Source organism: Monosiga brevicollis, genomic scaffold, assembly GCF_000002865.3.
Source record: "Monosiga brevicollis MX1 MONBRscaffold_24 genomic scaffold, whole genome shotgun sequence".
NCBI classification, from domain to species: Eukaryota; class Choanoflagellata; order Craspedida; family Salpingoecidae; genus Monosiga; species Monosiga brevicollis.
Window position 1 is genome coordinate 95,621 of NW_001865061.1, and position 14,397 is coordinate 110,017.

Genomic DNA, 14,397 nt, shown 5'->3' on the forward strand with positions numbered 1-14,397 from the left:
GCCCAAGATTGAGCAACCGGCCACCCCCTTGTGCATTCAGGTTGCTCCTTTCCAGACACGCGCATTCATGGCACGCCTTCTTTCCCAGGTCAACTCGCTTGAAATGCACGCGAGCATGGCGGACGGATCGGAACGATTGTTGACGGGCACGCGGTATGCACATTACAAGGTGGGCGCCTACATCACGCACGCCAACGCCAAGTCTGCTTGTTGCCATACACATAGCACTCACCTCTCGCCGGACAGATGCAAATGCGACTCAATGCTACAGCTCCCACCGCCAATGGTAGCATGGCTCTGCTCAAATCCATGGAGGACCCTACTCAAGAGACCCGCATCTTTGTAACGGCCATTGAAGAGCAGCGTTGCAGTGATACGCCCATTGTTGCAGGCACGCGTTCAATGCGCCCCGTGCACCAACAACAGTCCATTGTTTGCAATGTCCAGCACAGGTTGCAGCACTGGACACTTATCCGACCTGGGCGCACTGTAACTTGCAGGCGTGGATCACCCAGGGAATGACATCAAGGGTGTGCCATTGTCTGGAACTACCAACACCTCTGTCTACTGTCGCGAGGTATGCAGTGTCGGTACAGACCTTGCCCCGCCAAGCCACACTGACATCCACTGGTGGCTCGTTGTGCTTGGATTCAGCTTTGCTGCAACACATCGGGCTGCCAAGGGTTTGTGTACGTGACCGCACAGCCCGGAAGCGGGACACCTACGTGCTGGCTCAAATCAAAATTGTCGAACCCACAACCACTGGCGGTGCGTATGCTTGCCACACGGGTCTTGCATTTATCGGCATGCTTCATCACCATGGGATGGCCAAACGTGGAGATATTTGTGAGATGGCTTCGCCTTTTGCACGAATGTTAGGTGGCTTACTCGGGAGTCGTGGCCGCGCCAACCGTGGTGGTTGGCTTGGACACGAGCAAGTAAGTTTGTTTCAGGTTGCAAGCGGTATTTCATGACCGTTGCCACCGATACCAACTTGCCTGCCTACCGTGTTTTGTGCCAATGGGTTTCACAATCTTTGTCAAATTTTGCTCTACTTAGAAGCTCAAATCGCACCGACGTGCCCAAGATGATTGTCTCGACGCGACTGTCTGCGAGTACGTCTGGCATTGGCGGATAAATTGGGATCAGGCAACAAGCGGCAAAATGTTTCGAGTCAATAAGAATACCATATGTTATCCGTGTTGTGCGACCGCACCATTAGACGCGTTGCAGGAGGCAGCAAACTCGAGTTGTGCTCCGGTGTTGGTTCCTCGAGATATGCCAGGTTTGCTTGGTGGAGTGTCTGCGTGACCCGTCTACTGACGGATAGCTGGGCTTGATGACTTGCTTACGCGACGTGCAAACGGACCTGCTGTAGGCAATGATTACAAACACTTTGTGCCAGATACCAATACCTCTGGTTCCTGCGTTGAGGCCTGCTGCAGCGATGCGCGATGCATGGTGGGATCCCTCGGAGTGTCCGTTTGGTAGCAGCACCTTCATCCTCACCGTCGCTCCGTAAAATGTCATTCTCAACCCGCCTGCAGGCGTTGACTTTTGTCCCTAGCCAGCCAGTGGACATGCCACCCTGCACGGTGAGAGCGGCGTGCGCTCAACCTTGTTCTTGTGTGTTTATGTTTTTGCTCTTTTATTTCAAGGTGGCTGTGACTGAAACAAGGTCTTGCTCGTGCATACATGCCCTGTCGACTGATATTTTGTCCCAGGCGGGGCAGCCCTGCTGCTGGCTCAAGTCTGCAGCCACCCCGGATCAGGCTTCAAGTATTCCAGGTGTTGCTTCGACAAACGTGACACGGTACGACCATTGGCTCGCTCCTCTCGGCTCAGGAGCACGGCTCTCTCATGTGAAGCGTTGTGGATGAGCCCAGGTGGACAGTGATGGTGGATATCGAGGTCGTGGTGGACAACACGGTTGTTGAGGTCTACGTCGATGGTGGAGCTGCGGTGCTGACCTTGCCCGTCTTCCCTACCGTCGCCGATGTGAGCGTTATCGACTTTGTCGCGCAGGTGAGTCCAGCACCATCAACTGTGCGCGCGAAAACTTTGGTTGACTTGCGCTGCAACGCCGGGCGGCACTTGACGCCTTGGACCGGTGATTCTTTCCTCGATTCCTCATTCTTGTCTTGGGTGGTTTTGCTTCTGTTTTCTCTCTTCTTTAGGGGGCTCAGCTCACAGTCACTGGCACCCAGATCAACCTGGCCAATGAGCAAAATCAAAGGCGTTCAGCGTGATTCATTCAGCTGTCTCATCTGTCGCCGCCGTGCCTCCGTGTCCGTTGCTGGAAGCTGGCAAGAGGTCGGAGGCAATGAGCTTGCTCCGCGAGCTTTTAAAAGTTACTTCCATAGTATCCAATTCATATTCAAACGAAAAGTCAAAGAGCGGTGTTATTATTCTTAAATAAGAGCTGATGGCGGGAGTCCCAGTCGGTACGGTGCACTTTTATGCTAGTAGCCGCCTGCAACGCCAAATGCTCGAGCGTCTCAATCCGGATTCGTTGTAACCTTGGCCCAGAAGAGCGTCAAACTCCTGAATAACACAGCTCTCGATTTATTAATGTTCCCTGTGAATCTTTCGACAAATTCAGATACTATTCTATGTTGTCCAACTGTAACGGTCAAAGTCCACACACCGAGCAGGGACCATCAACCGAACCGAGACGCGACTGGAGCGATACTTCCCTACCCTTCCCCTTTCCCGCCAAGTTATCATGAGCCATCGTGCATCATCCAATAACCTGATTTTATTTATTTATTTTATTTCGAGGAAGTGTGAGTGAGAGAGAAAAAAAAAAAAAAAAAAGCGAAAGTGTGTTTTTATTTTTCTTTTTGCGTGTGTGTGTGTGTGTGTGTGTGTGGTGAGTTTGATGAGCGACGACACTGACTTTGAACGACTGGAGCACGTTGGACGTTGGGTGGCCGACGCGACGGACGAGGCGGCAGGGAGATGAGAGCAGGGAGGAGGGAAGAGGAGGAGGTGGTGGTGGGTAGAGGGGTGTCAGTACGTCTTGATGACTGGTGTTTTGATGGGGGTTGTGGTATAGATACGGATCAGGAGCTCCAGCGCCATGGCGCTGGCGACCGAGTTTGTCGATGAAGCCGTCAAGGAATACCTCCTGTTTCGTGGCCTGACCCGAACATCGCAGGTGACACGCGCAAGCTCGGTGCTGCTCGGTTCTTGCGTGTTGAGCGGTGGATTTGAGCTGTGGGGATGGCTTGATCTTACCACGGTCTTTTGCCTGTGTCGCGCCATCCCATCTCCGATCGTGGCAGGTGATGAGCCAGGAGCTGGCGTCTGATAACAACCAAACCTTTCGCGTAAGCCTGGCCTTGGAATAGCACTGCGGCCCGCCAATGTGGAGGGCTGTTGCATAGAGCGTGTCGGATATTGATGCCGCTCTTGCTTTTGGCATGTCTCAGGTTGATGCCATCCTGAAGCAGATTCTGAACCATGTGGAAAAGAGTCAGCTCCTTGATCTAATAGATCTCTGGCAGCGACTGGAAACCCGCTTTTTTGCCCGCCTTGACCACAAGTTTCAGGTGAGTGCGATGTCAAACCGCACCCCCTGCCCATGGAAACTACCACATTCCCATCTCAGTCGTGCGCGAGGATGGCCCGGCTATCTTTAGGTTGCGGCCGGCAGCCTGCGCAGCTCCTTGCTCAAATTATATGCGGTTCATGCGCGCAAAACTGAGCGCACTGACAAGGTCAGCTCCTTGTCATCTGCTGTCTCTGTACGACGGCGACATCCCTCTCCGTCATGCACCTTCTCTCTAATCAAGGCTTTTTCTCAATGTTGATGGCGTACCCAGTTGGCCGAGCTGCTGCAAGTTATTGCCGCCGAGCATCAGCACCGTCCCGAGTGGAAGGATTGGATGGGTACGGTCAGGGCTTGTGCAGTCCTGATTCGACTGTTCTCTGCACTCTCTTCAAGTCGACATGTTTGTAGTCACACGCCTCAATGTCCCCCACGTCTGCTCTGCACAGCCCTGCCCTACATTTCCGATGCCGCAAGACAGGCTCCATTCCGAACCTACTTTACGTTTGCCTGGCGTGATACTTTTCTGGTCTCACTACACAATTTTCTAACGGCTGTCTTTCGACATTTGCGTACGTCAAGGCACCAACACGCATGGCTGCAGCAGCAACATCCGGAAAAAAAAAATAAAAAAAATTCTTCGTTCCCTGAGCATTTCCTCAGCGCTTGTAACTCACGGTTTCTCTCTGCTCGCTTAGCTCTGCCATTCTTGCTGCGCTACGAAATGGAACAGCGTCGCATTCAGTCGCTTGAAGATGAGATTGAACTGCTCAAGGTGGGTGAATCGTGTAACCGCCGGCTGTTGTCCTGTGCCCGGTAAATATTCGCCTCACAGTTTCAATTGTGGGCTTTGTCACGGAACGATCCCACACACCAGCGCCAAATTACCGCCATGGCGAACGTGACCGCAGCACAGCATCAGCAGGCACCACCAGACGCTTTGACCAGCACAGCACCCGCGCTGACTTCGACAGCCTCCACTCCAGCTGCTGCCGAGCGCGATGCCCCACATACCCCCGCCACCAGCGAGCGCACCCGTCCAGCACCACTGCCTTCGGCTCTTGCTGGTTCACCATCCTCTCCATCTTCTCAGCAGGGACGCTCTCCTGCCGTGGGACAGGAGCGACGGTCCATGACGGACGTCATCATATCGGATACCACGACTGTTGCCACGTGCGTGCGATCTGCTCCATCTCCAGCACCCCTCCGGCCTGGTAGTTCATCCTCTGACACTCAGCGTTGATGGTCCGTTTCCTGACTTTGCCAGGCCCACACCATCCACACCGACTACCCAGATGGAGGACGTGTCCTCCCTCGGCAGTCACCGCGCACGCTCAGTCTCAAGTATGTTCTCAGCATTTGAGCACTGGAAATTTTAGCCTTTTCTACTCAGGCATGGTATTCTGATTGTTGCGCACGCGCACCACCTTGATTCCAATCGTTCTTTTTGTTCCTTCCCAACTAGAGCTCAAACGGGAACCCTTTTTGATCTTCAGCAGCGTAAGTGGCATTGTTTAGCTTGATTTGGCTTCGAGCCGGCTCCCATCGGCGCAGGCTAACAACCTGGTGAGATAGGAGGCCTTTTGCGAGCATAGTGCGCCAGTGCGTCTCGTCAAGCGCGCTCCCTCTGGACCTCTGGTCATCTCCTACGACGAATCACACTGCATCAAGTCAGCTGTTCTGCGCGTTTCTGTGTCGTGGCGACTCGGAAGCGTCACGTCGGGGATCTCTTACATTCAGCTTCTTTGACACAGGCTGTGGAATGCCAGTTCTCTGGAAGTGGTCATGGCCTTTGATGCGCCCGAGGACCTCGTGGCCGCTCTGTGGTGCCAGACGCTTGATCGTGTGGTATGTCACCTCCGACTGGTCGCGTTTTGCCCGGCATTTTCTGCAAGTTGATGCTACTGATGTAGTCTTGCGCTTGTTGTTCATCAAAATGTGCTGTTGATGTGCGACCGCTTGCCACCCAAACCAGCAACCCTTTGTCCTTGTGTACGCGTCAGGGGCCCTGGCCCTGGTGTCTCCCATGCCCGGTGCTACTCCCACAACTGCCAATGTTCATGAGCATACCAAGTACGTATGCTTGAGCATGAACACACGTTTGGGGGGGGGGGAAGGTGGGCCTCGGAGGTGGAGGCGTGTGAGATGGTCATTGCCTTATCGCTCTGGGCACGGCGCTATGGTTCAGGGGCACGTGCCGTGTGGTGGATGCCGATGGTCACGCGGAGAGCAGTACCATGCTGCTTCTGGTTGCTGAAGGAAACGGAAGATCTTCCGTCCAGCGATGGAATATGGCGCAAATGAAGATGGTGGGCCGGTTTGCTTTACCGGAAAGCTTTGAGGCCGGCACTCGTTGCTGCTTCAGCTCGCCGCAGGTGGCAGCAGTGGGGTCTCAGACTGGCCAAGTCTATCTTCTTGGTGCGTCTTGCCTTGGGCCATGGTTGCTTACACGCTTCGAACGTCATTGTGATCCAGTTTTGCAAACAAGCGTGGTCTGACTTTGCTGATTCATTTATTTTTTTTTAGATTTGGATCAGGGCAAGGTCATTATGAAGTTGCAGCCACACCACATGGCAATCCGGCAGCTCTTGTGCGTTCTTGACCGAGCGCTTTCCCTGGGGGTTGGGCGCCTCTTGAGTTTTTACAGTCACCTTGCTTGCCTGCCTTTCATTCTTTTTCTCACGGTGTTTGGCAAACCGACCGTAGCTTCTCAGCGGACTGGAACCGTATTTATGCCCTGAGCCAAGATGGGTGTCTCAAATGGACCGATGGCCGTCGTCTCGGAGAGCCGCCAGGGGTGGTTCTCGACTCTCGTGCAAGCCCCGAAGAAAGTGAGGCATCGGTTCCCATCATGGCCACCAGCGATGGGGCTCAATTTTGCATCCTAGATGCAGAGGGGCGGGGCGATCCAACTCGCGCCCTCATCTTCAATGTACGCAATCGTATGGTGTCCTGCTCTGACTGCACATGACAAAGCTCACCCTCATGCTTAACCAAATCTCTTTCGCACAAAGCTGGCCGAGGGCGGCGAGCCCGTGATGCGGTTGGAGACGCACAGCAATCGCTTGGCGGCCGTGGATTGGACCGGAGACTGCATCCTGTTGGGCGATGCGGATGGAGCAGTGCGAGTCTTGAGCGTCGTTCGAGTCTAGGGGCATGTTGAATTTGAGTGACACTATCAGATGAGAGTAATTTCCCCCGCACCGGGGCTACCAGGCCGCGCCTCGCTCTGCTCTGTGGGCTCTTTTAAAACCGATGTTGATAGCCTTGCGTCTTGTTTCGAGTTGATCCCGAACCATGTTTAAGTGACCAGACGCGCATGCCTTGCAGCTGAAGGCCGTGGTGCGAGCAGTCCTGATGGTGTCTTGCCTTTTGTTGAACGATTGCGAGAGACACACCCGGAATGAGATAGAGTCAAAGTGAGACAGGCGGGGTAGAGAGAAAGAAGGCAAGTCGCGATGATAGCAAGCCACATAGAAACAACAAGACGAAAGGAAGATAAAAGTACCACAAGTAGGCATGAAAAGAAATGCGAATTTTCAATGATTTTCGCGAATTTTTCCGAGTTTTATTTTTATTTTTTTCGAGCTGACGAGGAAGAGGAGAGAGAGAGAGAGAGAGAGAGAGAGAGAGAGAGAGAGAGAGAGAGAGAGAGAGAGCTCGAAAGTGTGAGAGAAATACATTGCGTTGTTGTCGTGCGTGATGGCCGAGGCCGCGGAAGCGGCGTCGCCAGTGGGTGAAGCAGCAGGCAGTGAGCATGACGAGCCCGTGGCAAGGCCTGCTCGGCGCAAGGCAATCGATCTGAGCGCCTTTCACCCTGGCCAGCCGGCATCAGAGGTGACCCAGCTCAAGTAGGTGGCGGTTGCTTGTCAGGTCTCGTTGCCCCGGAACTTGCGCCTGTTCTTCTCGATCCTAGCCGCGCCTGGACTCAAGCATTGCATTGGGCCTGCTAGGGTGACGAGCCTCAAGGCCAAGCAGCTCGAGGCCCTGGACTTGGCGGCCTACACCAAGCTCACCGACTTGGATCTTAGCGGTTGTCAGCTGAAGGTGGGTCACGTTTCTCGATGCACCTGTGGTTGGATCCCTTTTTATTGGTTGCAGGCATCGCAGCCGCGATTTTTCACAAAAGTTCCCCCGGTTGTCCCTCTAGTCGCTTGAGCTGGCAGCCCTACCAAAGCTAACGCACCTGGACGTTTCGGACAACGATTTGCAATGGCTCAAAGGCCTTGTTTCTCTCCCAGCCTTAAAAAGCATTCACTACACTGGCAATCCTCGCATCCCGGTGCGTTAGCAGCCATATTATGCCCTTTGCAGCGGTATCATGACTTGCAAGCTCACCATACAGTGTTGTCCTTCGCTTTGGCCGCTACACTTGTCCAGGCGTTCTTCCCATTCTATCTGGCTTCTAGGCTGCCGGCTTTGCGGACGATCAACAACAACGTGAGAGCAATGATTCACGTCTGCACCTGTAGTTCTTTAACCTTTTCTCCATGCGCACTGTGACCTATCCCGTCTCACCGTTTTGAAGCCCACATCCATGCTGTTTCTTGTTCGCTCCTAATCCACCCCACCGTGGTACTGCTGGCATGCACGCACAGCCCCTCGGGACCACCCGCAGCATGGCCGAGCGCGTCGCGCGCGATGTTGACCGTCAAGTTGAGCAAGCCTATCAGAAACTCGGACTTCAAGAGTCGTCGGAGCACCAGGACCCAGAGGTATGTCTGCTTTTTGGAAGTAATGCCCCTGTCTCGTCGCATCTCACGTCTGTGTCATGGCATGGCTTTAGGCCGTGCGTGCTGCGCTGCGCAAACACTTCGCGGCCAAACTAAACCCCACTGATAATATGAAGGCGGGCTATGAACGACACATGTTATCACGCCTCATTGATCGCATGCCTGGAGGTCAGCCTGTATGCCACTCCCAACGTGTCTGCCATTTTGCAAGGCTCTTGCCTCGCTTGCTCCTACTGACCATGACCGCGCTCCAACTCGTCCTACCCAGCTCTTGAAACCATTTTGTCACGTGCACACGGTCGAGCTCGCGCCTCAGCTGCCAAAACCGCAGCCACCGAAGATGGGAGCCCAGCAGCCAAACGCAGCGCCACTGGTGCCGGCAGCGCTGGACAAAAGTCGACGTCACGAGGTGCAGGTCGTCCACGCAAGCCTCTGCCAGTGGATGAGAATGGCAACCCAATACCCAAGCGGGGCGTGGGTCGTCCTCGAAAGCCGCCGCCGGTGGACGAACATGGGAATCCCATTCCAAAGCGCAAAGTGGGCCGGCCTCGCAAACCGCCACCAGTGGATGAGAACGGGAATCCCATCCCAAAGCGCAAAGTGGGTCGCCCACGCAAGCCACCGCCAGTTGATGAGCATGGCAATCCAATTCCAAAGCGTCGGGTCGGGCGACCTCGCAAGCAGCCTGAACTCGACGAGCAGGGCAATCCTATACCCCCGCGCCGTGCTGCACGCCGGTCAACGTCCAAAGCTGAGAGTGCACCAACCACTGACGGTGAGGCAGCCTCGGGCACGACGACAGAAAACACTTTGGCTGAGCCGAATGGCGCCAAGGCTCCAACCAAGCGACGTAGTAGAGCCGCAAAGACTGCCGTTGACGGTGATGCTGCGCCGAGTTTGGCACCGCCACCCCCGACTGAGCCTCAGATTCTAGACATGGCCGGGCCAGTCTCGCGCATTCCCATGCCAGATGCAGCCGCAGAGCCAGTTCCCGTCGTCCCACTCGATCCCGTTACCGGCTTGCAGTTGCAACGCGCGTTTCGCATGGTAAGAAGGTGCCAGCGCAGCCAGGATTTGCGATGAGCAAGTATTTCCTCGTGGCTTTAGCCCTGCTCGACAATCGTTGCCTGCGTTTGCTCACGTTGTCCTCCCACTCAATCATGCCTACGACTACGCCAGCATCACGAAGACGATGCCAGTGTGCTCGCAGCCAAGCATGCGTGGGGTGTGGCTTGTGCGCCTCCCGAAGATCCTCGCTGTACGTTGATTATTATTTTTTATTTGTTTTGTTTGGGTGCTCAATCGTGGTGCCAAAGCCTAGTCTCCCCTAGCATTGCTTCCTCTGGGTTTGTACCAGGTGCCACACTGATGAGATGGCTTGATTGCATGTTGCTGGGTTGCGTACTTGCTGGTTGTGTAGATCGCACCGTGGCCGCCTCGGTTGGTGGCAGTTTTGTTTGCCTGGTCGATATGATAGCGCAGCGCGTTGTACAGCGATATCACTTCCCCAACGAGGTTGGCCATGTATCCATCTCGGGGCTTTCCATCTCCGGCAAGGGCGCATCCTTGTTTGCTAACGCTCACAACCCCGACAATATCTTGGGGTTACTCTGCGCTTAGGACTTTTACTGTTGTGCATGGAGCTACATTCCAGAGCTGCAAAGCAGCATTTTAATTGCGGGTGGTTCGTGCCCGAGTCCTGGCGCGTATTTGGGTGCAATCTTTTCAGTATGATGCAGTTGACTCTTTCATGCCTTCCATTGCGCTCGTAGGTCTGCAAGGTGTGCTTCACATAATATCTCCGGATAAGAATGAATGCTACGAAATGCTCGGCACGACCGCGGAACCCATTCACACGGTGGTTGTCCACCCTCGCAGCCCTCGCCACTGCATCAGTGAGTCCTCTTGCAACCGAGGAACCCGCGTCATGGCAGCAATTAGCGTAGGCCCACAGCATGTCCAAGTCATTTTCATCACTTTGGGGTCGTAGGTGCGGCGGAAGATGGTGACGTCACGCTGTGGGGACTGCCGATGCCGGACGAGCCGTACGACCTTCAAGCCTGGTATGCTCAAGTTTTACTTCCCTGCGCACGCTTCAACACGTTCCTTGTGTCAGCGCTGCCCCGTCTACTGCTTCAAGTCGGGTCGAGCCATTGACCTTGCGCTGATTGGACCGTTCGTTCCATCAATAGGACTCATGATTTGGATAAGGAGTGTCATTCGGTGGCTGTGTCGCCGGACGGCGAGCTCCTCGTTGCTGCACTTCACAGCGGTGACATGCAATGCTATAAACTGGATATCGCAAAGCCGGCCTCCTTCTTGAAGCTTGCGTGCACAATCCCGCCGCCGCCCGTCGAGGCCGTTGACACAGTGGCCTTTTTGTCCAAGCGTATCCTGGGTGCGTTGCTCGCATATCTTGCAGTCTCACATCACCTGTGTTGAACAACTTGCGGGCGTTGTCGATGATAATTATACGAGTGAGGAGGCCATGCCAGGGGGAAGAGCATCGCTGGCTCATTGTCATTGTCATCTAACGTGCTCTTGTTTCCAACATATCATTGCTGCGCGAGCAGTTACGCGCGTGCCTGGCTCGGCAAGAATGAGCCTATTCAAGATATCCGACGACGCATCGGCTACTGAGCCGTGCGGGGACATTGACGTTGTTCCACTTCCGCAGTATTTTGTTCGCTTTTCTGTCATTCCAACCAATCAAGGTTTGTAGATGCTTATTGAGGCGTCTGGAATTGTATTGCTCTCGCATGTTCGAGGCAAGCTTGCTCTTGACCTCACCGTGGGTTTGTGTGGTCATGCATTTTTGCTTGGGTCGACGCGTACGGGTAGCCGGTGTGGTGCAAGTCATGGTCCCAGGTCCTCGAGGAATGGTCCAGATTGGCACCGTCTCTGGGCTCGATACGAGCTCACCGTCGGCGACAACGCAGCACGTGCTGGTGCACGAACAGCTAGGCGCAACCATCTTACCACGACAAATGGCAGTTTCATCGGCCGCTAAGCGCCTGGTAGCTGCTTGTGAAGCCAACTACGTCGCAGTCAGCGAGCTAAACTAACGTGGCTGAGCCGCGACGAGCACGCCAACATGACGGTTATTTCATTCAAGACAGGGCCCTGCTGAGCGTTCCTCTCCTGATGTGTGCCGTTGTCTTGCGGGCGTCTGCATGTCTACTATTGTGTCCTGGGTCAAGCTGTGTTGGCTTGCTTTCAAATGAGATCAGTTACTGATTCGGGCCTTTGGCGCTTGATCAAACTGAAAAAAACAAAAAAACCATGGCATTTGATTTCTTTTTTTCCTTTTTGATTTTGTTTTACCAAGCAAAGGGGTCAAGAGGAAAGTCAACCATGAGATCAGATGAGAATTCATCAGGTCAATTCAAAAAGCCTTTGCAGTTTTCTGCGCCACAATAGCAGGGAATTTTCTCGTCCTCCATGGGGAACTGATAGTCGTAAGTGATTTCCTGGCCCTCGCGAATATCGCGTTTGCTGTAGATAACAATGTGCTTCTCCTGCCCAATAGTTACTGTCTGCGCCCAGGCGTTGGGCTAAGTAGCACACAGCAGGATAATACGTCGTGAGACTCAAAAACCTTTGGATGAAACGGGGTGTTCGGAATTGAGCGCGGTAAACCAACATCGCAGCTGTGATTCATGAAGCGGGCAATGTGCCCGCGTCGTGTGGCATCAATAACGTTGAGCTCGTCAATGCGGAAAAGGTACGAACTAAAAGCGCCCCCACAACATCATCAAAGACAATCAAAGACAAAGAAAGCAGCAAAATCGAAGCGAGGGCATGGTCTGGGGGTTTTCGGGTTGCAAGAGGTGTGGAGAAACAAAGGACGGGCTGGTTGACAGCAGGTGCGCACCTGCCAATTTTGACTTGAGTATAACGTCGCTCGCGCTCGTCGGCCACCGACTGGCGAATCACCTCGCCCACATATTCAATGACAACCTCATTGGCCGGGATATCCTGACGCCATGATGGGAGCAAGGAAGAGCAAGGTATAAAAACGACCAAAATGCAGGTTGTGAGACATGCTCGAGGGCAGAACAAGGCAAAGACGATTGCCTTGAGGGGGGCGCATTCACCGAATCAACCAACCTCCATCGCAAAGAGACCCCATGCATGGATTGTCGATCGACCAAATGCAAGCTTCTTGCTGCGTGTCTGCGGATATGGATGCGGTGACAAAAAAAAAAACAAAACAAAAAAAAAGAAAAAAACAAAAAACAAAAAAAAAAAAAAAAAAAGTCAAGGGATGGTGCAATAGCTCGGCGCATCTGCGATCAAAGGCAATACCTTGAGTTGCTGAATTAGGCCCACTTCCGCAGCCAAATTCATGTTTCCGGTCGAGGCCAGGGCGCTCGTCACGTGACGAGCCTGCCGCCGATTGTCACGCGTGGCGGTGCGGGCAACCTTTTGCACCTGTTGACGGCCTGCAGCGGGTCACGGTTTGTGAGGATGAGCGGCGAGGAAACGGTCATGGGGCGGATGTATGGGTAACAAGCAATGGACAGAAAAGAAGAGGCAGAGGAACAGGGCGAGCCTACCGGTAGCCACATTGGCACGCTTGGTTTCGGCTGAAACAAAGTAGTAGCCTTCGGCACGGGCGCATCCAGTAGCATGGGGGATGACCTTGGGGACTTGGGGCGGTTCTGAGAGTTCGTTCGGCTCGGCAGTTGGCTTGTGCTCGACAGAAGTCGCGATGAGCTGCGACTCAGCGTCAAGACTAGCAAGTTCGGCACGCAAAGCGCGCAGCAAGGCTGGAAGATATTGCGTGGCATACGCAGGAGCATGGTCCTTGGCCTTGCGATCGGTTTGCGCGAAGAGTGCTGCAATCACAAATTCCACGTCCTCGGCTGTTGCCGAGGCCAACCACGTTTCAATTTCCTGCTGGGCCTGCGCCAAAGCCTCTGGTTGATCCAGGGAAACGGGGGTACGCAACGGCTCGTCCAAGGCTTTGTCCAACGCTTCTTGGGCGGCTGCTTCGGCTTCTCGAGCGGCTTTGTCAGCTTCTGATTCAAGTTCAGCCTCTTGGGCGCGACGCGCGGCATCAGCGCGGCGTTGCGTTAGCCGTGCCAGCTGCTCAGATGCGTCTTCGTTGTCTGGCATGCTGTCTGCATCGCCATCATTATCATCCTCATCCACGTCCATGTCCTGCTCGTCCTCTGAACTGGATGAAATGTAGTCCCGGCGCTGCGGGGCGTCCTCATCCTCCGATGACTCATCGTCGGACTTGTCCGAAGACACAAGACCTGACGTAGGTGATAAGGCACATGATCAGCACCAGGTGCGGAAAAGCAAGGTGGTCGCTAAACATGGGTGAAGATGCGGGAGCAAAAGGGGGTGGGAGGGTGGCGTGTGCCAGAACGTACGACGGCGGGGCGGCGATGGGTTTGGATGGTAGCCCGCGGGCAAGAGTCCAACAGAGTGGAGATCTTTTTGCTCCACGCTGCGTGCAGCTTCATCGGCTTGTTCTTGACGTTGGCGCTTGCTTTCGCGACGATGGCGGCTCCAATCGACATGCATGGCAATCAAGTCGTCAATTTTTGGCTCAACCACCTGCGGGGAGTAGCGAAGCAAAAAAAAAAAAAAAAGAAAAGAAAACAGACCAAGGCAAAACATCATCCATGAGTGAATTGTGCAGTCACAATGAGAAGGTGGGCGAGCACAAGAGGCTGGGAGGAAACGAGAGGGGTTTACCTCGCGGTGCAGTGTGCGAGTAACAGCACGCAAGACGTTGCTAAAGAGTGTCTTGCGGACTTTGGCAAGGAGGTGGCGTCGAAATGAAGCGGCACGCGCTTCAGCCACGGCTCGAGGGTTGACTGGGGGGGACGCCGGGCGGGCAACTGCGGTATCACCCAAAAAGGCAAGGGCAGGAGATCGATGCTGTGTGTAGGCCGCCTCGGCAAGTGCTGCACTGGCAAAATGCACAACAGCGCTGGGCGGATCGCCGTGCAGAGTCACACGCAGTGGCTGCCAAGCACGAAACGCGGCAAGCAGGAGTGCTTCTTGGCAGGCGTGTGGCGCCAGCTCGGTCAAGCGCAGACAGGTGTGGCGAGGCTCAAAGCGAGCCGGGGCGACAACAGGAGGGGCGGAGCT

General features: G+C 54.5%; 1 protein-coding gene across 1 annotated transcript in view; it reads right to left on the bottom strand.

Annotated features, from left to right (window-relative positions):
* Positions 1 to 11,666: 11,666 nt before the first annotated feature.
* Positions 11,667 to 14,397, bottom strand: part of MONBRDRAFT_10803 (uncharacterized protein) — a gene marked incomplete at both ends in the record, with an annotated part of 3,602 nt that continues 871 nt past the window's right edge. The window contains 7 exons of the mRNA XM_001748609.1: positions 11,667 to 11,804; positions 11,867 to 12,017; positions 12,161 to 12,264; positions 12,595 to 12,731; positions 12,846 to 13,550; positions 13,671 to 13,857; positions 13,999 to 14,271. Of these exons, the coding sequence (XP_001748661.1) occupies positions 11,667 to 11,804; positions 11,867 to 12,017; positions 12,161 to 12,264; positions 12,595 to 12,731; positions 12,846 to 13,550; positions 13,671 to 13,857; positions 13,999 to 14,271 (1,695 nt within the window). The remainder of the gene's footprint in view (positions 11,805 to 11,866; positions 12,018 to 12,160; positions 12,265 to 12,594; positions 12,732 to 12,845; positions 13,551 to 13,670; positions 13,858 to 13,998; positions 14,272 to 14,397) is intronic.